The sequence below is a fragment of the Aethalodelphis obliquidens genome, unplaced genomic scaffold, assembly GCF_003676395.1.
Source record: "Aethalodelphis obliquidens isolate GAN/ISIS:26980383/991018 unplaced genomic scaffold, ASM367639v1 scaffold37, whole genome shotgun sequence".
NCBI classification, from domain to species: Eukaryota; Metazoa; Chordata; class Mammalia; order Artiodactyla; family Delphinidae; genus Aethalodelphis; species Aethalodelphis obliquidens.
In genome coordinates, this window is record NW_020837981.1 from 13756098 (window position 1) to 13782308 (window position 26211).

At 41.0% G+C, this 26211-nt stretch overlaps 1 protein-coding gene across 2 annotated transcripts in view; it reads right to left on the reverse strand.

Moving 5' to 3' along the window:
- The window catches only part of SGPL1 (sphingosine-1-phosphate lyase 1), a 55982-nt gene that overhangs the window by 14409 nt on the left and 15362 nt on the right, over positions 1 to 26211 (reverse strand). Inside the window, exons 1-7 of one of the 2 annotated variants that reach the window (XM_027129978.1) lie at positions 25791 to 25936; positions 19091 to 19256; positions 14957 to 15095; positions 14238 to 14305; positions 11205 to 11352; positions 8684 to 8760; positions 7148 to 7276 (exon numbers count right to left, since the gene is read on the reverse strand). In XM_027129978.1, the coding sequence (XP_026985779.1) occupies positions 7148 to 7276; positions 8684 to 8760; positions 11205 to 11352; positions 14238 to 14305; positions 14957 to 14984 (450 nt within the window). In that variant the 5' untranslated portion in view covers positions 14985 to 15095; positions 19091 to 19256; positions 25791 to 25936. Of the gene's footprint in view, positions 1 to 7147; positions 7277 to 8683; positions 8761 to 11204; positions 11353 to 14237; positions 14306 to 14956; positions 15096 to 19090; positions 19257 to 25790; positions 25937 to 26211 lie in introns of those variants that run through there. The other variant, XM_027129977.1, reaches the window with a different exon arrangement.

Consider the following 26211-nt stretch of genomic DNA (forward strand, 5'->3'; position numbering starts at 1 on the left):
ACAGAGGCCTCAATAACTACTTATTACGTTAGTCAACATCTTGCAACATTTTTAAACCCTCTCACTCTAATATATGGCATCTAACTCAGCAACAAGAGAACAGAAACATTTGGAAATTTTTCTTTCAGATACTCTTTGGACCTGATGGCATTTGCGCAAGCCAAGGCTGTTTCCCATGGCAACACTTTCTTTCAGTAAATAAAGTCACCTCTCACCCGTTCTAACTGGGGCAAATGAAGCTAATAAAAGGACAGTTTAAGGTTGAAGAAGAAAGAATGAGAAGAGCTTAATACCTTAGTTGGGAACAGGCTAAAGACTGCCCAGCCAGTTGGCCGCGTCTTCTTGTTTCCCACCTCTGAGCTCTGAACTGTCTTCACCAGAGGTGGCTCATCAGGAGAGAGACAGAGAGAAACAGAGAAACTCACGTAATCCCAGAGGTGATTAGTTCTCTTATAAAAGTCTAAGTATCAGAAGAGACTGTGGATCTTAGACTCTGTCTTTCCTTCTCCTGACCCCTGACACAGCACTAAAAAGGGTCCTAATGGGAGAGGCATGGTTAAACTGTAGCAATGCAACCCCCCCACCCAGAGTTGGATTTCTGGATTAAGATGGAAGACTGAAACTACTTCACAGATTTTGTCTCCCCCAGTATGTGCAAGAATAAAGGAAAAAAGCATTAAAACCCTGCAGTAACAACAACCAAACAAAGAAAGAGGGAATCTAACACAATAAACTTCAAATACTGATGATGAGAAAAAGAAACAAGTTTCTAAAGCACAGCAAAGAGTAAAACCCAGTTCTTCATCCCTCCTCCAAGACATGGAAATTGTCCGGGTAAGTCAGCAAAACCCTGAGAATTCTCATTAACACCCCCAAACCTTCAGAGAAGCAAATGGAGGCGGATTCTTTATTGTCAGATGAGTGGGTGGTAGACATAGCGGCTGGGGAGAAACAAGCAGCCTGGGGAGAGAGGACACCAGGACTGACACTTTAAAAGTGAAGACTCCAGGGATACAGGATGAGCTAAAGAAATAAAGCCCAAAGAGTATTATTCTCTTCCAGCTAGGCAGAGTGAACTCTGGTAGGTAACTTTTAACAAAATCTCAGAAGAGGCCTAGATATTCTAATACAGGTGGAACAAAGCTTCACCCAAGCCTTGCCTCTCAGACAAGAAATGACCCATCATGCATCAGAACAAACAGAATGTCTAGAGACAATCACTGAAGCACGAGCCAAGATGAAAGAAATGGCATGGTAACTATGCAAACATATAAAAAGAAAAAAAGGTAGCCTGCAAAGTAAAGGCCAACTCAGAAGGAAATTCCTCCTGTTTCTCACTGTAGGACAATATCATAAGAACATGAATTCAAGAAAAAAGCTGAAAGACTGGCCACTGAAACAACAGAATGAGACCACAGACCTGAAAAAACCCCCAAAGTACCAAGTAGCATGATTCCAGAATTACTGAATACATTAGGAACAGCAAGAAACAGACTAAACACGGCTGAGAGTAAAAATATTGACTTAGAGGAAAGGTTTAAGGTAAATTTAGTGAACCCAGATAAGAAAGAGATTGAAAGCTCAGTGCTGCTCTACCTTTGCAGAACTGCGTCCACCTGGCTGGTCATAGATAACCAAAAGGCGTGCAGAGAGGAAGGACAGGCACGGGTGGAAATCTGTGAAATCATATTCTCTAAGAAAAGCGGAGAATCCTAGGGAAACTGTGGTGAAGAGAAGATTCAGGGGGAAAGAGGCTTTCAAGTATACAAAGGTCTCCCACGTGGAAAAAAACAATCATGGAACTTCGATTCCCAGCAATCTACATTATATACCTTGGGCAACCGTCCTAACTAGAACAACTAAAAAAGCTTGATAAAACATTAAAAAATATTTTTACATCCACCACTGAGTTAACATAAAGGAACACACTGAACCCCCAAACAGAGCAAGATCAAGAATCCTACAAGATAAGTGAATGTCAGAGCTGGTCTTAACTTTGAAGGTTACTGCCAACTCCTAGATCTAGACCTCAAACTCCCACTTTGACAAATAAACAGGAAATAAATGTAGGGCCTGCTCAAGATAAGGAATCTAAGAGGCGATGGCTGAAAACAGAGACTTCACCCACACTCTTAGCAGTACAAGAAATAAACCCCGCTGGTACAGAAGAGAACAGCAAGAAAAATTACTTTTCTCAACCCAGATGCTCAGGGTAAAGAAAAATAAGGATCTCTCAAGAATGTATGCCAAGACAGCTTTTATTCGAGTTTGTGGTCTGAGTTCAGACTACTTCCATAGTACAAAACTGTGAGCTGAAAATCAGACTTAAATTGGTTCCAGTGTGGCAGCACTTCACAGCAAATCCCCAGTAACTGGCAGGAGTAAATACAAAAATACAAATCTTCTCTGGAAGAACTTAACTTCAATCTAGGCCTCAAAGTTAAGTTTCCAAGAAAATGAGTGACTCACAGAAAAAAAAAAAAAAAAAAAACACAAATATAAGGATACAAGACAGCATAAGTGAAACCAGCAGAAAAAGACAGGTAAGACTCATGAATAATGGAATTATCAGACACAGACTATAAAATAATTATGTGTAATATATTTAAATAAACAAAGCATAAGACAAGGAAAGGGACTACAAAGAACAACCAAGCAAATTAAAAAAAGAACCAAACAGAATTCTCAAGAATGAAAAACACAGTAAATGAAATTTAAAAACCCAATGGAAGAACTAAAGAGTGGATTATACACAGCTAAAGGGGGAATTAATAAAACCCCTGCATGTATCACCCAGCTCCAACAATTCTCAACTCATAGCCCATCTTTCTTCTAACCGCAACTGCCCCAGCCATTGTTGCTATTGAGAATATCAGTCGTTCTAAAAGTTAAACCTTTACAGGTTATCTATGTCTTCTGGCTGCTTTTAAATACCAACTAGAGGTGTGTTAGCCTTTCTCACTCTATCATTCATGTCTCTTAACTTTCTATTTGTCTCTCCAGGTTTTATTCTGGTTAATTTTTAAAACTGTCTTATCCCATAAATTTGACTTAGGAACCATGTAAATATTTTACATGGCTATAAATGAACTAGGGCTCCTTGAATAAATGGCTGATTCTGGGTCTGGAGCAGGAAATGTAAAAGGTAAACCTGGAATATCTCATCAAATAAAAATATTTTGTCCAGGGCTTCCCTGGTGGCGCAGTGGTTGAGAGTCCGCCTGCCGATGCAGGGGACATGGGTTTGTGCCCCGGTCTGGGAGGATCCCACATGCCGCAGAGCGGCTGGGCCCGTGAGCCATGGCCACTGGGCCTGCACGTCCGGAGCCTGTGCTCCGCAGCAGGAGAGGCCACAGCAAGGAGAGGCCCGGGTAACCAAAAAAAAAAAAAAAAAAAAATTGTCCCAAAAAAAAGGAGGAAAGAAAGGAAGTTTGCAAAGACTACTTGAATCATGCAAAAAGACCCAGGAGCCAAAATTAAGAAGTTCCCACTGGCCAAAAATGGAGTAATTTGAGTATCATTCTGAGTGACAGCTACAACAGACTGACACACACACACTATTCTGATTCATCCACCCCACTGTTGATAAGCATTTGAATTATTTCCAGTTTTTAGCTATCATGAACAATGTTGCTATGAATATACATCTATCCTGATACACACATGTACGTTTTTCTAGAATATATCCCAAGTAGTGGCATATCAGGGTCATAAGATACAGGTACCTTCAACTGCACTGGATAAGGCCAAAGTGTTTTTGTGCTTGTTTAAACTGTGGTCTCTTAAAAGTTCACAGAGCCTGTCATACAGAGTGAAGTCAGAAAGAGAAAAACAAATATCATATATTAACGCATATATGTGGAATCTAGAAAAATGGTACAGATGAACCTATTTTCAGGGCAGGAATAGAGATGCATATGTAGAGAACGGACATGTAGACACAGAGGGGGATGGGGAGGGTGGGACGAATTGGGAGGTTAGGATTGATATATATACACTACCACGCGTAAAACAGACGGCTGGTGGGAACCTGCTGCATAGCACAGGGAGCTGAGCTCGGTGCTCTGTGATGACCTAGATGGGTGGGATTCGGCAGGGTGGCGGGGTGGAAGGGAGGTCCAAGAGGGAGGGGATATAGGTATACATATAGCTGATCCACTTCGTTGTACAGCAGAAACTAACACAACACTGTAAAGCAACTACACTCCATTAAAAAAAAAAGGTAAACTGAGCAACTGATCTTCAGAAGAAATTATTTAAAAAAATATTTAGTGAGGCTTAAAAAAAAAAAGTTCATAAAGAGTCTAATGGCACAGAAGAATACCCACGTACTGTACGTATACTGGCATCTCCCCTCTACATCATCCCATTCATCTAAATGCCATAAGGGAACCCACTGCTAGATTATGGCTGGTTTGTAACAGTTTTGGAACTTTTGGGGGGAAAATGAATGCCAGGAATACCAGTTTTGTTAGCTACTGAGTATTTGAACATGTTGATTTTTCATGGTGCCAACTTAAAAGTAAATGGAGAGATATACCATGTTCTTGGATTGGAAGAATCAACATTGTGAAAATGACTATACTACCCAAAGCAATCTACAGATTCAATGCAATCCCTATCAAACTACCACTGGCATTTTTCACAGAACTAGAATAAAAAATTTCACAATTTGTATGGAAACACAAAAGACCCCAAATAGCCAAAGCAATCTTGAGAAAGAAAAACGGAGCTGGAGGAATCAGGCTCCCTGACTTCAGACTATACTACAAAGCTACAGTAATCAAGGCAGTATGGTACTGGCACAAAAACAGAAAGATAGATCAGTGGAACAGGATAGAAAGCCCAGAGATAAACCCACGCACATATGGTCACCTTATCTTTGATAAAGGAGGCAGGAATGTACAGTGGAGAAAGGACAGCCTCTTCAATACGTGGTGCTGGGAAAACTGGACAGGTACATGTAAAAGTATGAGATTAGATCACTCCCTAACACCATACACAAAAATAAGCTCAAAATGGATTAAAGACCTAAATGTAAGGCCAGAAACTATCAAACTCTTAGAGGAAAACATAGGCAGAACACTCTATGACATAAATCACAGCAAGATCCTTTTTGACCCACCTCCTAGAGAAATGGAAATAAAAACAAAAATAAACAAATGGGCCCTAATGAAACTTCAAAGCTTTTGCACAGCAAAGGAAACCATAAACAAGACCAAAAGACAACCCTCAGAATGGGAGAAAATATTTGCAACTGAAGCAACTAACAAAGGATTAATTTCCAAAATTTACAAGCAGCTCATGCAGCTCAATAACAAAAAACAAACAACCCAATCCAAAAATGGGCAGAAGACCCAAATAGACATTTCTCCAAAGAAGATATACAGACTGCCAACAAACACATGAAAGAATGCTCAACATCATTAATCATTAGAGAAATGCAAATCAAAACTACAATGAGATATCATCTCACACCGGTCAGAATGGCCATCATCAAAAAATCTAGAAACAATAAATGCTGGAGAGGGTGTGGAGAAAAGGGAACACTCTTGCACTGCTGGTGGGAATGTGAATTGGTACAGCCACTATGGAGAACAGTATGGAGGTTCCTTAAAAAACTACAAATAAAAATAAAAAAATAAAAAAAAAAAAACTACAAATAGAACTACCATATGACCCAGCAATCCCACTACTGGGCATATACCCTGAGAAAACCATAATTCAAAAAGAGTCATGTACCAAAATGTTCATTGCAGCTCTATTTACAATAGCCCGGAGATGGAAACAACCTAAGTGCGCATCATCGGATGAACGGATAAAGAAGATGTGGCACATATATACAATGAAATATTACTCAGCCATAAAAAGAAAGGAAATTGAGCTATTTGTAATGAGGTGGATAGACCTAGAATCTGTCATACAGAGTGAAGTAAGTCAGAAAGAGAAAGACAAATACCGTATGCTAACACATATATATGGAATTTAAGAAAAAAAATGTCATGAAGAACCTAGGGGTAAGACAGGAATAAAGACACAAATCTACTAGAGAACGGACTTGAGGATATGGGGAGGGGGAAGGGTGAGCTGTGACAAAGCTAAACGTAAGGTAGATAGCTAGTGAGAAGCAGCCGCATAGCACAGGGAGATCAGCTTGGTGCTTTGTGACCGCCTGGAGGGGTGGGATAGGGAGGGTGGGAGGGAGGGAGAAGCAAGAGGGAAGAGATATGGGAACATATGTATATGTATAACTGATTCACTTTGTTATAAAGCAGAAACTAACACACCATTGTAAAGCAATTAATACCCCAATAAAGATGTTAAAAAAAAAAAGTAAAACCTAATGCTGCTTATTGGGAAAAAACAAAAAAGTATAAAATGTTCTCGTCTTGGGATGGGCCCTTCAAAATTAAATTTGCAGACTTTCTCATGATTACAAAAGTATTTGGTATGATAGGATTAGCACCCCTAGGTTACCATTACAGCACTCTGGGTTAAATCTACCTATCCTGATAAGATGAAATTTACTTTTTTCTAGAGAAGGCAAGATCAGTTTGTGGTACCAAACCTCAACAGAAGTTTATCAATCACAGTTTAGGAAAACTAACAAACATCTACTGGAAAGAACAGTTGAAAGAAGGAATTCTCATGTGCATCTTTAAATACAATGACACCCTCTTCCTTTATTCCTAAACCAACTGAGATTCAATTTATAGCAAAATAATAAACATCCAGCTCAAGCAAAACAAGTATATCAAAAAACTATGGGATGGTTTGAAAAAATTATATAGATAAGTGGGTAGGTAGGTAGGTGGGTGGAAGAAAGGGAGGGAGAGAAAGAGGAGAGAGCAGATATGACAAAATATTTATATTTAGTGAATCTAGGATGTTCTTTAAACTATTCTGACAACTTAATGTAAGTTCAAAGTTTTTCAAAATAAAAGACTGAAGAGAAAAAATATCTAGAAGATATTTACCAAAATGTTGATACTCCATGAATTACAAAATCATAACGTTTAAAAATCGCTGTTAACCTCGATCTTCCTACAATAATCATGTATTACTTGTGTAATAAAATGTTTTGAATAAACTCTTCCATTTTAAGCTAAAAAAATCAGATTATAGGATGCCACCTGCATATACTTACACATCCACAGGAATCTGGTCCCCCATTGAATAGGGAACAAGCCATCCTCACAATCTCTGCTTCTATCTTACGTAGTCCTGGGAAGATATCTGGATGCAGCGGATTACTCCATGCAAAATCTCCATAAGCCTGCAGAGAAATGCAAGCAGATGTGAAGACGATTACATTGTATAAAAAAAAAGAATCATGCAACAAACAAAAGTTTCTAGGTATCAGACACAACACTAGAAACTGGAAAAATGGTAAGATATGTTCCCCAATCTAAAGAAGATCAAAATATACTGGGGGAGACAGGCAGGCATAAAAATTATTTTACAGTGTGGTAAGAGAGGAAGTATAAATGCGGTTAAAAGCACAGACTAAAACACCAAACAGCCCCAGTTTGAAATCTTAGCTTTACCTGTCACTTCTAGCTGTGTATTCTTAGGCCAGATAACCTCTCTGAGGCTCAGTTTCCTCATATGCTAAAGGGGATAATCATAGTACCTACCTGATGGGGTTCTAGCCATAAGTAAATAAGGTAACGCACGCGAAGCACTTTAACTATTTTAAGTGCGATACCAGATGTACATACGTACATGAGGGTAAGGGGCCTGAAAGAGGGGATAACGAATATCCTGAGTGGTCTGGAGGTTATCTGTTCAGTGGAACCTTGAGACATGAATAGGAATTCATCACTTAGAACAGGAGGGAAAGGAAAACAACATAGGAGCAAGGTGTACTCAGTAAAAGAGAAAAAGGAGTGGTTAGTATTCATGAGGGAAAATAACAGGAATGGTTGAAAAAAATAGGTGGGAGCTGGCTCACGAAGGGACTTGTATTTTCTGCTGCATGGGCAGCCTGACTTTTGTCCTGTAGATAATGGGAAGCCACTGAAAGATTCTTAAGCGTAGAAGTAAGGTCAGGGTATTCTGTCAAGATACAGCTGAGCAAAACCTATAATATTTAGTAAGGTATGCACAGTTTCATAGTTACAATAATCAAACCCAAAGACCTTAGAGACCAGCAGTCCAATGCCAATTTTATACGACAAAGTGGGGTTTAAAAAATAAATCTCATTAGAAGTGGAAGAAGCTAAAGGCAATTTTAAAGGCAACAAAAAATGAGAATTATTTGAATTATAATTGAGACCACTGCTCATTCTCAGATCATGAGATTTGAGACTCATGTAGTAAGGAAATTATGACCCAGTTTCCATCCCTTGTCTCTTCTGATCCAACAAAATATACCTTGTCATTAATAATGTCAAATGATGGACTACCTTCCCTAGTATCTGCCTCCTACACAGGGCGTCTGTGAAGCCTGGAAACACAAGTCACATTTTACTTTTTTACAGATTGAAGATGTCTTTGATCGATATTATGCATATTCGCCTATGTCTGGGTAAAGAGACACTTTCTAAACCTCTTTAGTTTTATTTTAACAATAAACTTTCATTAAGTAATTTTTTTTAATTACAAAAATAAGGAGGAAAAAATGCGGTAATCTAAAGTGGCAGGGCCACACACTCCCTGCAAGTACGGGGCACTCGCTCACCTTCACAAGGAGTTCAGTGAGCTCCTTCTCCCCACTGTACACCGCTCCGGAGGCCTTCCCTTCTTGCCACAAGACATCTACAGAGAAAGGGAAGACCACTGGATCAGTAAGCACGAGCCTTTGGGAAGACAGGTTCTAATAAAGAAGAAATAGGAAGAAACTCCTCTGCGTACAAAAGAAAAAACAAGTTGGAGTGGAAACCCAAAGGTGTTCTTACATAAAATCAAGAAAAAGAACTCCAATGAAGAGCTATCACAGCAAAATAAAGATGAAAGGTCAACGATTACCATCAACAACAGTGTGAAAAAGGTATTAACAGCATCTAGGTGCAGTGAAGACAGTCCAATAATAATGTCACCATCCCCAGCTGCCTTCCAGCAGCAGAACAATTTCCCTTTATCTGTACTCCTTTTCTGTTCTCTGTATGGCTCAGCTTGACCTGTTTTGGCAGTGGCTTCCTTCTTCTCCCCCTTCCTAGCCAGTCAAAGGAAGTGTGGGAACTGCTATGAGCAGAGTTAGCAGAAAAGAGTAAGGCGAAGGTGCAGAATTTCCGTAAACTATCTATCACCAGAGCTGGAGCCAGGGAACTGAATCCCTGACTAGACAAATCGTGGTGAGATATGAACCACTGGCATCCTGTCCTCAGGGACCCCTCCTTCAGACAAGCCCGGAAACCCATACAGAATTAGCCACCTGCTTCCAGCAACCTCTGCTGCAGCACTCAGCATCAGGAACACAGCCATCACTGGGAGAAGGCTCAGAGGACAGGTTCCTGACCAGAATGTAAGGTCCGACTTTCCACTTTCTGTCTGAGGTGCCCCCCCGCCACCAGAGACACTCTACAATACCAACAAATCTGTTCATGTGGGTGTCTCAGGTCCTTTTAGGACAACATGGCTGTGCCCTATTGAAAATGGGTAGTGAGAATTACAGAAGCACCCTAACTGAAAACTTGCCATGGGCTCTACAAAGCCAAGTTCTGCAGTTCCAATGAGAGCAGAAGACTGAGTAGTGAATATCCCGACAAACCCCTCATTCTCACGTGATCTGCCAGCTTGTGGCCAGTCTGACCTTCCCTCTTTCTTTAGAGGACACTGGTCTGTGCCATGTATGTCTTCAGACCAGAGGTCACCAGCATTTCAAAAGCAGGATATATGGTTTTATTTCCTGTTATTTTACTGGGGCTACAGAGTATGGCAATGGACAGTGACTTAAAAATGGAAGGGAAGGAAATATGGGGCAGCTAACCAGCCCCCATAATCATAGAAATCTTTAATACACAGGCCTCAGAGAATGCTAATCCTTGCTTTATATCATATATAAATCCTGCACTGTATCGAGTTTTGTACCATCTGATGTCAAAAATTCAACATTTTCAATTAGAAATTTAAAAATGTAATATGGTATCCTGGACTAGATCCTAGAACAGGAAAAAGGACATTATAGAAAAACTGGTGAAACAGGAAAAGAATTTGTAGTTTAGTTAATAGCACTATACCGATGTTAATTTTTTAGTTTTGACAAATGTACCATGGTTATTTTAGATGTTAACATCAGGAGAAGCTGGGTAAGGGGTATGTGGGAAATCTCTCTATTATCTTTGCAAATTTTCTATAAATCTAAAATTATGCCAACTAAAAAGCCTATTTTTAAAAGGTATTTGTAATATGATCTTAATTTGTAACAAACATGTTTGTGTTAATAATAGTTAACACTTATCGAGCACTTATTATAAGCCAGGTATTACATATTTACATGCATAATCTCATTTAATCTCTACAATTATCCTTTCAGATAAGTATCATTGTTATTATCCTCATTGTAGAGAGACAGAAACAGAGGCAGAGAGAAGTTAAGTAACCAACCCAAGGCCATATTTTAAGTGGCTGAACCAGATGTGAATCCGGGCTGAGTGAATCCGGGCTGAGTGAATCCGGGCTGAGTGAATCCGGGCTGAGTGAATCCGGGCTGAGTGAATCCGGGCTGAGTGAATCCGGGCTGTACTCTTAAACACTAAGCTACTTATTAGTTCATTTGTCCTTCCCACACGTGCTCATGCATATATGTACGTGTGTGTGCTTATTACACAAGACACTACTAACATTCTGAGATGATACATATATATATTCTGTGTTTCTTTTGAGGATGAAATTATACTGACTTGTTATTTTCTTCTGTGCCTCTTTACAGATTTCACAATTTCTATAATGAATCTGTATTTCATTTTATTAGATACCTTCTCTTTCCAAAAAACAAATCGGTCTATTTTATTCCGGCTTAGAAAAGAAAATGGAACCAAGTGCCACCATCTCCGAGATTTGTTTGCTTTATGGGTGAAGGATGAATCTATATAAATACAGTTTTTAAAATACGAAATTCAGCCTTTGAGACAGGGAGTGGGCCCTCCTGAATATAGAAGCACCCGGGATGAACTCTTCTTAACCTCTGCCAACATCAAATGATGACCAAATAGGCAGCCACATTAAGGAAGCAGGGAGCATATATTTGCTGAGAATCGTACCCATAGAGCTGTATTCTTTGAGCTTCTCCAGAACTGCAGCCGGGCTCATTCCTTGAGAGGGCAGGGCTTTCACGTAATCTTTGTCCACTTTCAGGAATGACATATTCTTGCTAATATCTTCCTTGGTCTTGTTCAACTTATCTTGGATCTCCAAAGATAAGGAAGATAAAGTTAATAGGGAGCTAGAAGAATACAGTGCGGAGAGTAGAAGAACCAGTTACAACACCAAACCAACTGCTCAACGCTGGGCACTGCACAAGTGCTTCAGAATAAGGATGGTATTTTTTCTTAAAAAGGTGTGGTGACATTTTGACCATTCAGCTATTTTCTGGCCTGGGCAATAGCCTCTAAGAAGTCTGAAAAGTCAGCTTTCTCTCTGAAGGTCAAAGAGACACTCAACTCCCTACTCCACCCCCACCCTTTTCCTCTGCCACGACGACCTCACCAAGTCAGCACTTCTCTGAGGGCAGTATTTGGACCTTGTTTGACCCTTGGCAGCAGCTACAGTGTGTGCACCAAAGAAACTAAGGTAGAACCATGAACAGTAGCCAGAAAACAGGCCAAGCAGCAGTCAAACAGATTCTGGTGCTTGAGCAAGGGATGAGCTCCTTCACCAAGGCACGCCCAGAGCACACCAGGCATCTGGAGGCCCTACACAAATCCCCACACACAAGCCCGAGACATGCTGGGAAGAGCCAGGGAGGCTGCCACCTGTCTCCTCGGGTTGACAGCTTTGCACTGCTTGACTCTTAAGTGCTAGGAGGAGCTGAAGTCCTTTCTGCTACATCACTTATCAGCTATGGTTATTTCGTTTCCATCCTCATCAGACATTTTCTTTCATTCATGCACTTACTTACTTAATAAATATTTGTTGAACTACTACTGTGGGCCAGAGATACACAGTGAACAAAACAAACTTAGGCCGGGAATGGGGTGTGTGTGTGTGTCCTGTTCTCCTGAGCTTATTTTTAGCATCACAGTCAGAAACTAAAAGTCAGGTAATGAAAAGTGCCATGGATGATTAGAACCCAAGAGGGTCTTCTCAGACGTGGCCCTCAACGGAACCACAGGGAAAGCCTCTCCTTTAAAACACGTCTGCAAAGTCTAACACGCAAACATTGGCAGGAAGCAGGGTCCACACTCCTGGGCAATGCCAGGGCATGTGATGGACATGAAGGTATTTTTTAAGTTGTAAATAAAGAATTATGCTGCATAAATGTAACCAGAACTATGAAAGCTGAGCTTCCATGCACAGATGCTGCTGCTGTAATGAAGCAGACAGAAATGATAGAGAGGCAGGTCAGAAAGCACAGCAAACACATCCTCACCCCAATTCTTGCCTCAGAACCTCCACTGCATTTTAATTTCTTCACAGCATTTATTTCCAAGTGAAATTCTTATGTATTTGTTTACTCACTCATTTTCTGTCTTTCCTTAGTACTGAAATATAGATTCTATGGAGGAAGGACTTGGCCTTGTTCACCACTGTGTCCCCAGCACCCAGAATAGTACCTGACCCTGAGCAGGTGCTCAATGAATGACAGAGGGACACACACACTCACTCAAAACAAGTAACTTTTGTCTCTGTGCCTCAAAATCTGCATCTAAAAATTGAAAGGTGATTATACAGTTTCTAAGTACCTTCCAATTCTGTTATCATATACATTTAATGGGTTCTGGAACCCCAGCGTTTATTTGTCTCAAAATCTGAAACTGAAGGAGAAAAATGTGATGAATAAAGGCAGAAAAAATACAGGGAATAATATGGGGAAAAGCTATTATCCTTGTGATCAGTCCATCCTTTCTATCTTCCCTCTCCCCTACCCTTCATTTTCTAAGGACTAAAGTAGATTTAATTTTAGGACTTAATATGATTAGAGGTCAAATAAAAGCCCTCATGCTCCTTCTCCACCCCAGTTATTCCTTCCACTTCCCCACAGGAAATGAACCTGAAAATACAAAGTCCTGGGAGACTTAGCACAGGGGTCTGAATGGACTTCATTCAAAGGCTAAAAGATAACTGCCATCTTTCCTGGTTTGGCCAGGAAAGGGGAAAAGGAACTGAGAGCCAAAAGTGAAAGAAAGCTTGCAGCAAAGCTGAGGGGCAGGGCAGGGAAGCAAGGAAGATGAAGCCATCAAGGATCATGTGCGTTCCTTACAGCCCGCAGTGGGGCCTGCCCTATTTATGTTCACCTGTGATAAAGAATCTGCGGGAAGGGCACAGACGTGACTGTCTTATCCTGAGCGTGGAGGAGGATCGAGAGGATCCAGTGAAGGGAATGTACTAGACTACAGACATGAACAAAGAGCAAGAGAATGGCTCTGCTCTAAGTTTCTAAACCTGGGATCAGCAAACTACAGGCCAAATCAAACTATAGGCTGAATTTGGCCTGTGCCTGTTTTTGTAAAGAGAATCTCACTGGAACACAGCCAAGCTCATTCCTCTACCCATCGTACTATCACTGCTTTCCCTCTGCAAGGGCAGGGGTGAGGAGCTGTGGCAGACATGGCAGGGCCTGCAACGTCTAAAATGCTTCATACCTAGCCCTTTACAGGAAATGTTTGCCAACCCTGATCTAAACCATGTAAGCACTCAATCCCTGATAAGCATCTAAATTCAGCCAAATATTGCTCCAAAGCTTCATGTCACTTCTGTCAGGTTGTCGAATGTCAAATTTCTCCTGAATAGCATCTTTCTCCTTCGGTCAGATACGTTGGAGAAAGGGCTGGGTCAGCCTTCTCATTCTTGGCACTTCTGCTATTTTGAGTCAGCCAGTCCTCTGCTGTGGAGGCTGACCTGTGCACTGGAGGGTGTTCAGCAGCGTCCCTGGCCCCTATCCACTAGATGCCGACAGCACCCACCTCCTCTTGTGATGTCCAAAAATGTCTCCAGACATTGTCGATGTTTCTTGGAGGTGGGGGACAAAACTCACCCAGCCCCCTTGAACTTCTAGTTTCAGTGACTATACAGGAAGAGGTCTGATGACCATGGGGGTAGGAGGCGGTAGGGAAAATCTACAGGATTCTGCTTACCTTACGACCAATAATAGGCATCTTCCGGATAAGCTTAAAACATCTCTTTTTAAACCTTGACCATAAACCTAAAAGAAACAAATGGTTCTATTATCCAAATAAATTTCCACATATTATATGACCTGACAGTCATAATGTATGAACTATTCAACATGTCCTCTGCAATCTCACCTGCCCTCAGATGGCAAAGGTAGTTTCTTTCCTTTTTTAAAAAACCTTTTAATTTTTGAATAAGTAATACATTTACATGGTTCAAAAATAAAAAAATAAACACACACACTCTCTCATCTATCCCCCAGACCCTCATCCTACCCCCAGGTTAATATTACTACTAGTTTCTAGATACTCTTCTAGAATTTCTTTATGCATATACAAGTAAGAATAGAGGTATGTTCTTATTTGTCTCTTTTACACAAAAGGTAGCATACTCCAGCACTGTACTAGACCTTGTTCTTCTACTTAGCAATATTCTCTTAAAGACCTGTGCTTCCTCATTCATTTTTATGCCTGTAGAGCATTCCATTAGATGGATGTACCCTAGTTTATTTAACCTGCCCTTTCCTGATGGAAACTTAGGTTATTTCTAATATTTGCTATCACAAACCATGCTGAAATAGCTAACCTTGTAACACACACCGTACGTGTACGTGACAGTATACCTACAGGATAAATTCCCAGAAAGAGAATTGCTGGGTCAAGTATATTGCAGAGCTCCTTACCTTCCCAAGGTTTCTGGATGCCCAACATTTCTCTCCCCTCCCTCAAAACAAATGCCCAACCCGTGCTTTTCTTCAGGATCTATGCTCCAGTCTCTCATCCAACACACATCCCAACAACATTTTCTGGACCTAAAAAGGCCTTCAAATATCACAGACACCAATCAGACTCCATTCTGTTGGGCAGTACACAGGACAAATATGGAATTCTGATCCTATCAATTACAATAGTTATAAATACATGGCATCTAAATAGACAGTCGTGCCTTTTAATGAATTCACTTCAGTATATCTCAACTGACTCTGACAACAAGATTCTGAGGTTGGCAAAGAAGGCACTACCTACTATCCAAGGGCAGCTAAGGATCAAAGCATTAACTTGCTCAAGGCCACAGATCAGATCAGTGATGGGGCGGGGATTTAACTGAAGTCTTTGTTTTTCTAGTCCTAGATTCCCAGGCCTCTACACTGCTTCAGATGCACAACAGGAATTTTCAGTTAACCCAAGTGAGTTTCTAAGGAATCTACACGTAGGCTTTCTGCAAAGATACAAGGCATGAACTGAATGAACTTCACTGCTTTCCTAGGAGATCTGGGAAATCCAATTTCCTTGGCCAGAAGGTGCTTTCAACAGCCAAAGAATGTCTGTACCTTTTTTGGGTATTTATTATATGATGCCTTGCATCTTTACTAGTTGTTTTTGCTTAGGTTGCATCCCTAAGTGCCTAGCACTGAGGTCAACACTCTGTAAATGTCTGGGACAAAACCCACTATCTAAGACACAGACTGACTAAGACAAAGGGACTGAAACCACTGTTACTTTTTGTTTAAATTTTGGAGTATCTCCCTTCAGTCCTGAGATCTTACTGTATGTACAATGTCATACCCTCTTCTCATTTACAGCATTTTCTACATTATTAAAAATTCTTCTTAAACGTATTTTTCAGTGTTACCACAGTAGTCCATCAAATGAGCATAACTTAGTGTTGGATAGTTAAGCTGCTTGTTATTTGATTATTTCTAACAATGTTAAAGCTGTAAAGATTCAGAACCACTTCCTTATTTAACAGATGAAGTAATTAATTAATGAGGTAGAAAGAGGTCTAGAAATCAGCAAGCTGAGTCAGGTGTCCAAAAGTACATTGATGTGACCACAGGTGGAGGAGAAAAGAGTAAACGAATTTTGTGGAAGCTGTGAGATAATATGGTACAGGGTAAAAAGAACAGAATACAGACCAGAGATGGAGAAATTGAGAATGAAAAGATTATGTGGTCAAGACCTAAAAAGATAATCTCAAAAGCAAAATTTCCCAGTGGTACAGGAAAAAAAGGTAACGAGAATGTTTTAAGGTAATACAATAAGAAATGCCAGTGTAAGAACGACAATGCTTGGCTCTTTACAGTTTACAAATTCCTTTCACACCACTTATGCCACTCGATCCTCCCATCACTCTTTGAGACTGGGTAAAGCAGTATTATTATGCTCATTTTACTGTGAGGAAACAGGCCACCAGGCTTAAGGGTGTTGCCCAAGGTGCCATGGCTAGCAACCTCCTCCTACCACAGAACTCAGATTTCTGTTGATGAACTGCAGACAGTCCCACAGTTTAAGTCAACATGAGTTAGTAAGGATGGAGCAGGATTAAAGGAGAGATCACACCTTAGAGGGCTCCAGCCCTGCCCCGTCCCACCCTCCTGCCGCCTCCATTTCTTATCTACCCGTGTCTGTCCTGTGTTCCGCAATTACCCTCCCCCCTCAGAAGGGTACCCGGAATTTGAAGATCAGCAAAATTTATCACTAAACGGACCTTAGACTCCTCTAAGGCAATATACTAAAAGTGACTGGATGTTCAGTAATACGTGGAATACTTCTACATGAGCAAGGTGCTGAGGAAATCGGCAGTTCTATCAAAATCACCTCCGATCTCTGGCGGGAAGACATTTCTATCTGTGTCTAAAATTCAAGTTGGAAGTTACAAAATAAAAAATGTGTTGTTTGTGTATATGTATTAAAGCAATATGAAATTGCCAATATTCAACAATTTTTGACCGACAAAAACTACATTTTATATGATTCAAGCAGATTCAGATATAGAAAGAGATACAGATACATAAATGGTGGTTGTCTCTAGGTAATAAGATTTGAATTTTTTTCTTATGGTTTAGCTACATTGCCTAATTTTATACAATGAACATGTACTGCTTTTATAATAAGAAAAAATGTTATTAAAAATAAAACAACCACAATGCCTTGGAGTTCACAAAGATTCAGAGGCCACATACCATTAACACACTGCTCCTATTAATTTTCTCATGGTGTACTCAGAAGCCAGAGCATTCTTTTTTGAACGCTAAAGGCAAGTAAGTACCTGAGACCTAAGACGGCTTTGCTTCAACTACCGGTTAAGCAAAATGCACACGGGCACCGAGGGCTGCACAATGGAAAACAGAAGTGAAAACCTAAAGCTAATACTGATCACAGTAAAGAAACATAAACCTCAAGATCTCTGGCCTTAGTTTGGATTTACAAATGCACCATCTTAAAAGGAAAGGTACACAGAATGGTGGCTGCCAGAAGCCGGGGAGAGGGAGTCGTGGGAAGTTTGTGTTTAATGGGTACGGAGCTTACAATGATGAGAGAGCTCTCTAGATGAGAGAGTTCTAGGATGGTGGTGATGGCTGAACAACAATGTGAATGTACTTAACGTCACTGAACTGTCCACTTAAAAATGGGTGAAGTGATCAATTTTATGTTATGTATATTCTATCACAATAAAAAAAAGAGAAGTACATTTACTGCTACTCGTTAGAGGCCTCTGGAATCGGACAGGATGGTGGGCAGCACTGAATCAAACGCTTCCCAGGAAAGGAATAAGCCTGAGCAGAAGAGACAGGGGTTGCGTCCGTTTCCAAACCATGGAGCAAACGAAGCACAAGGGTTAGGTCTGTCTAATTTGTCAGAGTTTATGAGAAAATCTTGCACGGACTAGGAGCAGAAATTGAGGACAGGGTTTTTAAAGCTGGAGTGAGCTAAACTTCAGACAGGGCAGTCACGTCTCATTTCCATTTTAACTAAGTGCAATGCTGACTCCGCCATAACCCGGCAATGTTACTAGAACAGCTGGATGGCTGTCTGCATGGTAAAGAGAGGAAACAGAATCTGGCCTCTAAGTTGACTTTTCTGGGGGAAGAGGAAGAAAAGCAGAAACAGTATTCTGTTAAAGAGCCCCTTCAAACAGATGTTATCGGGGAAGCAAATAGTTATGGAAATTTTAAACAAATGAGAAATGGCAAGCAACTCTCATCGATGTTATTAACTCAGATACCCTACTAAGGGTGAGGAAGGGGTGCAGGGGAGTGTACAGAGCACCCACCACCTCTCCTACCATTTACTTACAAAACACAGCCTGCAGGGGAAAAGAATTTGTAAGGAGGTACCACACAACCAGGCGGTTGGGAGGTTGGGAGGGGTGCAGGGAGTGTGGGCAGGATCTGAGGAAGGATGGAGGATGTTCAAACTGATCACTAATAGACTTCTCATCTTCCACACTCCCTGAGAAGCAGCCTCCTCTTCCCATGTCAGTCCGGCTCCCAGAGTCACTACCCAGGAAGCTCAAAGTGTACTGTCCCCTTACAGCAGAGGTTCAACTCCAAGAGGACACGGACCCTGTATTACTTGTATAGATCCCTAGAGCTTGGCAGTGCCTGACACAAAGCAGACATTCCAATGGTCACTGCATGAGTGCCGTTCCAATGTCACATAATCTTTACTGAAACAATGGCCTAAAATGAAAGCCATAAACTCATGCTTGGGGAACTCCAGGTGACACAATTATGTTCTAGGCAAGAAGCTGAACGTGAAGAGAGTTTAAGCCATACTCTGTGGATCCTTACCAGGACTAATCTCTCAGGGGTTTTAATGTAAACTGCAAATCCAGAAAAAATCAATGTAACAGTTACAGTTACACAAGTCCTATTAAAATTTTACCAGTCAGAAGGCAATGTCCTTTCTATTTAAACAGATTTTAAAAATCACAACCAAACCACCCAGACAAGAAATTAGTACAGTCCCTTAGCCATCAGTTCCAAAGCTAGTGTAACTCCACTGTATCTTTACAGGGAGGACAGTATACTTACTCTCTGGCTGGAAGATAAACTCGTATACCCAGACTACCAGCAGAGTCCACACGACACTCCATGCAATTAGCTGCCAGGGCTCATACTTGCTGCAATGCCCGTTTACATAATTCTTGGCCTTTGTGGAATACACTTCCAAAATCTCGAAGTAGGGCTCAAAGGCCTTCTAGAAATACAAAAGAAAAAAGAAATATTACATTCAAAGAGAGAAAGGAAGTCTATTCTTAGTTTGCTCTTCAACTCATTTTTCAAGGGCAAGGCCACTCATGATCTGGCCCTACCCCAGCAATAATCTTATCATCCTGCTTCTGCGCTAGGAACTCCAGTGCACACTGCCCCTTAACAGACAAGTGGACTTTGACAGCGTTTTTGATCTTCTATCTGTAAAATAAAAGGTTAATTAGACTTCCCTGGTGGTGCAGTGGTTAAGAATCCACCTGCCAATGCAGGGGACACAGGTTCGAGCCCTGGTCCAGGAAGATCCCACATGCCACGGAGCAACTAAGCCCATGCGCCACAACTACTGAGCCTGTGTTCTAGAGCCCGCGAGCCACAACTACTGAGCCCATGCACCACAACTACTTAGCCTGCACTCTAGAGCCCAGGAGCCACAACTACTGAGCCCGCATGCCACAACTACTGAAGCCTGCGCACCTAGAGCCCATGCTCGACAAGAGAAGCCACCGCAATGAGAAGCCCGCGCACCGCAATGAAGAGTAGCCCCAGCTCACCACAACTAGAGAAAGCCCACACACAGCAACGAAGACCCAATGCAGCCAAAAATTAATAAAATAAATAAATAAAAGGTTAAGCTAGATCATCATTTCAGCTCTAAAGTTTCTAGATGACTGCAGTATTCACTGTCCCACTCAACTAATCTTCTCAATATGAATGTCTTTCTCTTCTTCTCTACTTGAATCTTTCCCTACCTCTAACACAAAAGGCAGCAGACTGTTTCCGTAAAAGGCCAGATAGTAAGTATTTTAGGCGCTGCAGGCCAAAAATCTCTGTCACAACTACTCAACTCTGCTGCTGTAGCGCAAACACAGTCACAAAATAGTGGGTAAAGAAATGAACGTGGCTGTGCTCCAACAAAATTTAATTACAGATGCTAAAATTTGAATTTCATGTAATTTCACATATCACAAAATATTCTTTTTATAAAAACAATTTCAAGTTAAAATATCATTTTAGCTCATGGGCTATACAAAAACAGGCAGCAGGCCAGATTTGGCCCGTAGGCCATAGCCTGCCAATCTCTGCTCTAAGGCCCTATTTGACGAAAACTCTTATAGCCAGGAACCATATCTTATCACTATGTGTATCCCTCACAATACATAGCACAAGCAAGAAAAAATCCTCTCCCCTGAAGTTACCAGAATACCCAACTCATGAGAATTAATCTCCCCCATTAAATTCTCGTCAAACATTCATTTGTGCCTCTACACAGAGCTGATCACAATGCGCCTTGCAGTCTACTCATCTGTTTCTCATCTCCTTTACAACATGATTAGGCCCCTGAAGACTGACCGGATCCCAGTCATATTCACAAGCCACCGAGTGCCCTGTACAAAATACGTTCATCTTCAGTCTGCCATTCACTCACTTATTCAACACTTATGAAGCTTCTCCAGTGTTTAAGGCATTCAGCTGGGGGAACATTAAGGTATATATGCTAAGTTCTTGCCCTTACTGAGCTTACAATCTAATGAGGGAGGTTCATACATACACATGCAGACACACATGGGCACACACATATATAAACAAGTAACTGGAACTCTTCAGGATAAACACTATAAAAAGGTTGTAAATGAAGTGCTAAGAGAGACCACTAAGGAAGGCCTATCTAACTCTACCTGAGGGCAGATAAGGAAGATACGACAGAGGATAAAATCTAACAACGATCAAAAAAAATTCTCTAGGCAGAAAAATTAAAAGAAAAAAAAAGTCATACCAGGAAGACAGAATAATAGCTGCAAATGCATAAAAAGAGTCTGAGAATGGCAAAAAGCTCTGTGTAGTAAGAGCACAGGCTAGATGAGGGCAGAGACCATATCTGTCTTCTCCAGCACTAAATCCTCAACATATAGCATGGTGCCTGGCAAACAATTTGTACTGAATAAAAGCTTGGAGAGTGGCTTGACAGTGACCAAGTAAATGAGTGAACACATCAAGTTACAAGAGAACTGAGGCTGGGAGAAATACACTAGGTCCAGATTTTAAATGGTCTTGGGAAAAAAAACGCATAGAGATTGGAAGTATAAATTGATAGGTACTTTTTGTAAAGTGATTTGTCAGTATCTATTAACATTGTAAATGTATATTCATTTTTACCCAGAAATTCTTTTTGGTATCTATATAATTGCACCTATGTACATGTTCAAGGACTTTCACTTCAGTATTCTTTGTAACAGCAAAAGAAAAAATATAAATGACTGTCCATTGATAAATGGTTAAATAAACTATAATATATACATTTTATGTACCCATACTATGCAGCATTAAAAAGAAGACAGATTTATGGACTTCCCTGGTGGCGCAGTGGTTAAGAATCCACCTGCCAGTGCAGGGGACACAGGTTCGAGCCCTGGTCTGGGAAGATCCCACATGCCGCAGAGCAACTAAGCCCGTGCGCCACAACTACTGAGCCCGTGAGCCACGACTACTGAAGCCCGCACACCTAGAGCCCATGCTCCACAACAAGAGAAGCCACCGTAGTGAGAAGCCTGTGCACCACAACAAAGAGTAGCCCCCGTTCGCCCCAACTAGAGAAAGCCCATGAGCAGCAACGAAGACCCAATGCAGCCAGAAATAAAAAATATATACATAAATAAATAAATTTATATATTTAAAAAAAGACAGATTTAAATGAACCACATGGAAAAATTACCAGAACACGATGTTGAGTTAAAAAAAAAAGAAAAAAGCAAATAGCAGAACAACAAAAACAAAACGAAAGGTTTGGGTATTAATCAGGAGAGCAATTTTTTTTTTTTTTTTTAAGATAACTTCATGGGAAAGGAATAGAAGGGGGACAGAAATTAGAGACAAAAATTTTAGTTAAGAGGACTGTTTAAATAGTCCAGGGGAGGGGCTTCCCTGGTGGCGCCGCGGTTAAGAATCCGCCTGCCAATGCAGGGGACACGGGTTCTAGCCCTGGTCCGGGGAGATCCCACATGCCGCGGAGCAGCTAAGCCCATGCACCTGTGCCACAACTACTGAAGCCCGCGCACCTAGAGCCTGTGCTCCACAACAAGAGAAGCCACTGCAATGAGAAGCCCATGCACCGCAACAAGAGTAGCCCCCACTCACCGCAACTAGACAAAGCCCGCGCACAGCAACAAAGACCCAATACAGAGGGCTTCCCTGGTGGCGCAGTGGTTGAGAGTCCGCCTGCCGATGCAGGGGACATGGGTTCGTGCCCCGGTCCGGGAAGATCCCACATGCTGCGGAGCGGCTGGGCCCGTGAGCCATGGCCGCTGAGCCTGCGCGTCCGGAGCCTGTGCTCCACAACGGGAGAGGCCACAACAGTGAGAGGCCCGCGTACCGCAAAAAAAAAAAAAAAAAGACCCAATACAGCCAAAAAAAATAAATAAATAAAAAAAATTAATTAATTAATTTTTAAAAAAAGTCCAGGGGAGAAATAAACTGGGTTTCACCTTAAGCAGTATGGTATCTGGGCCAAAACATGGTATGGATTTGAACAACATTTTTAGAACAGTGTTTGATAACTTATTAGATATAGAAAGTATGGAGTGGGAAAAATACAGATAATTCCAGATTTTCAAGTTTGAGAGACTGGCTTAGTGGTGACAGCATTAACCATGGCAGACTAGAAGAGGAAGGGAAGCTGAAGATGGTAGAGGAGATTCTGAGAACAAGATAATGCCGTAGGTTTATGTTCCTGATGGATATCTACATGCAATGTTCGAGGAGCAGCATGAAAGCTCAGAAGGAGGACAGGTGCTCAACTAATGTTTGTTGAAAGCATTTATACACTTAGCAATTAGGCTGCAGTATAAGGTAATTAGCATTAGACAAGTACTGGGTTCCCAGAGGGCTATCCATGGAAACACAGTTTATCTGCAACCCCCTCATAGTTCTTGGTGGCCATTCCCTAGAGCCCACTGTTGCTATCAACAATCTCAATCCTGCACAGCAGTGGCAGTGCTGGTCGACACCAGAGAAAGACCAGAGGAGTCTACCATCATTGAAGGTATGTCATAATTTCAACTATTATAGAGAATCTTCTAGTGTTAAAGCTGTGATCAAACCAAATGGTTGAATGGTGTGTATGAATGGGATGACGGAAGAACAATCAGACAGATCAGCTTTTCCTCTGGTGATTCTAGTTCCTGGTTCACCCAGAAAACAGAGGTTACCAATTGCAAAAGATGACTGTAGATATTATCACAGCACTGACTAAACAAACGAGTAACACAACTAGTATTAGGGAAAGAGCAAAGAATCAGCACATGCAAACTACTTCCATTTTTAAAAAGCCTATTAAGATATGAAGGCATTCCTTGCTAACATTTACAAAATTATATTCAGCAGAAGTATATTTTCTTTGTAATTGCTATGAGAAGATAATGGGAGTCCTTGAATATATCTCCTTAAGAGGAGATATAGAGAAACACCTCTCAAGGAGATCTATTTCTATATTCTCTTACTCCAGTGACAGAATGATACTGTACTTGGAGGGGTCCTAGCAAGCTTTTTGAATGGGCAACCAGTGGGTCACAGAAATTATATCTCCTGGCCTCATTCCAAGGTTCTTCTAGGTTACTACAAACAACCTAGGCTCAGTCCCAACAAAGAGGCACCTCACAACACTGACAACTCGCTGCACTATAGGGCTCTGTGGGGTAACGTGTGCTATCTCCTTGGAAAAAAGGATGAGGCAGTTCCTTGGGGCCTTGCAACCAGCAGCAACCCCAGGCTGGGTTCTGATGCAATAGTCCAGCCCTGGGGAAGTATACAATCTAAATGTTGAAGAGAACTTTAGAGATCAAGCCCACATTTTCATTTTACAGAGGCCCCGAAGCAGCACGGCGTACCTCACTCAGCTCATGCAGACGGGCTTGTGTCAGAGTGGAGAGTAGGAACCCAGGCCTCCTGCCAGTATTTAGTACTCTTTCAATGCTTCATTCTCAGTGTCACAGGCAGAGGATCACTAAACACATTACAATCCAGCACTACCCCAAGAATTTTCTTTCCACAATTTATGCTCCTGGCAGAATATACCTTGGGTATATGGTAACATACAACAAACCAAAATTGTACTGCTTGGTCATGACTACAGAAAAAACATCCAGACAGAGATGGCACGAGAACGTAATATAATTATAATTACTATTTCCCACCGCATCTTTCTTCTTATAGAAATATATTTTGTCTATATACACTTGCATATTTATTTATAATTACAATACTTAGGCTTCTGTCTATTTCAACTTAATCTCTACATTGTGTCTCTGGAAATACAAGAACCATAAGTGGTCATCTATGAAGGCCACTAGCTTATTGTGCAACTCCAGGCAAATTATTTCACCCACCTGTGCCTTCATTTCTTTATCTAGAAGGGACACAGAATATTCACAAAATAAAGTGTCTGTGTATATGTGTGTCTGTGGGTATGTGTGGGTGTTTATGGCTGTTTATCTCCAATATTTGCTTAATAGAAAAGTAGTTTTGGTAAAACTTCCACAAAAAAAAGCATTCTTTCCTTCACACTTCTATAAAATTGGAAATGTATTCCCCTAGAGGAAAAAAACAAAATACTTTGCCCAATGAATGTATATAAAATGATAGTAAGAATACCATAAATCTTTTAAAAGTATAATATTAAAGGAAAAAATATCAACTTTAGTGTGAAGATTTAAAATATTAACTACTTTGAAGAAGCTACTGTCAAATAAGGATGAATAAAGTAACCAGACTTTCTCTTTTTATTCATCCCACTTCAATCTAAAGATTTAGGTTTTAGCAGATACCTAAAAGACATCAAAATAGTACTCAATAATCCTAATCATTACTAGACAAAAGGCAGCTGCTGGAATGTATGGGAGCTTGGTAGCCTACTATTCTCATACTGAACCCTCTCACCCCCCAAATCACTTCAAGGGAGCAAGACACTTTCGTGAACATGATAGTAGCAGTCTACAAATTTGGTAAATTTGGGGCCTGCCACTTTTTTTTTTTTTTTTTTAAGCATATGGTTTGGGCTTTTTTGGCTGTGTTGGGTCTTCATTGCTGCACGTGGGCTTTCTCTAGTTGTGGAGAGCGGGGGGCTACTCTTTGTTGTGGTGCACGGGCTCCTCACTGTGGTGGCTTCTCTTGGTGCGGAGCACGGGCTCTAGGCACACGGGCTTCAGTAGTTGTGGCTCACGGGCTCTAGAGTGCAGACTCCATATTGTGGCACATGGGCTTAGTTGCTCCACAGCATGTGGGATCTTCCTGGACCAGGGCTCCAACCTGTGTCCCCTGCATTGGCAGGTGGATTCTCAACCACTGCGCCACCGGGGAAGTCCCAGGGCATGTCACTTTTTAGACCAAAGAGTTTCAAACTTTTCCAATACAGTCCCACAAAAATGTATTTTACAACACAAACTAGCACGCACAGCAACAGAAAGATATAAAACCAAAACAAAAATTTCCAAAATAATACTTAACACCTTATTACTTGTAATACACTTACATTTCTTTTCTATTTCTTCCTCCTTTTTTCAAAGGCTTGGCCCACTAAATTGATTCTGCATCCCTCTAAATGGATCATGACCTTCAGTTTTAAAACCAGTGTGTTACAGTGGTTTCACTCCTGGCTTCCTTAAATTTAGAATGCGGTTCTGTAATGCAGTGAAGGGAGTTAACACTAAGGTTATTTTCCACTCAACACAATCTCAGTGCTTTTTATACTTAGGATTTATTCTCTTAACATTTTTGTGAGGCCAGGATTATGACGTGATGGAGTGACTCAGTCCAGGAAACTCAGAATTCTCCAATCACAAGATACTTTCCTATCAGTACTAGCCACGGTTCTCCCCAATGATAATAAACTCTTTCAGTCCTTAAATCACTTCAAGAGAACAAGATTCTGTAAGCAGACTTCCCATAATGGC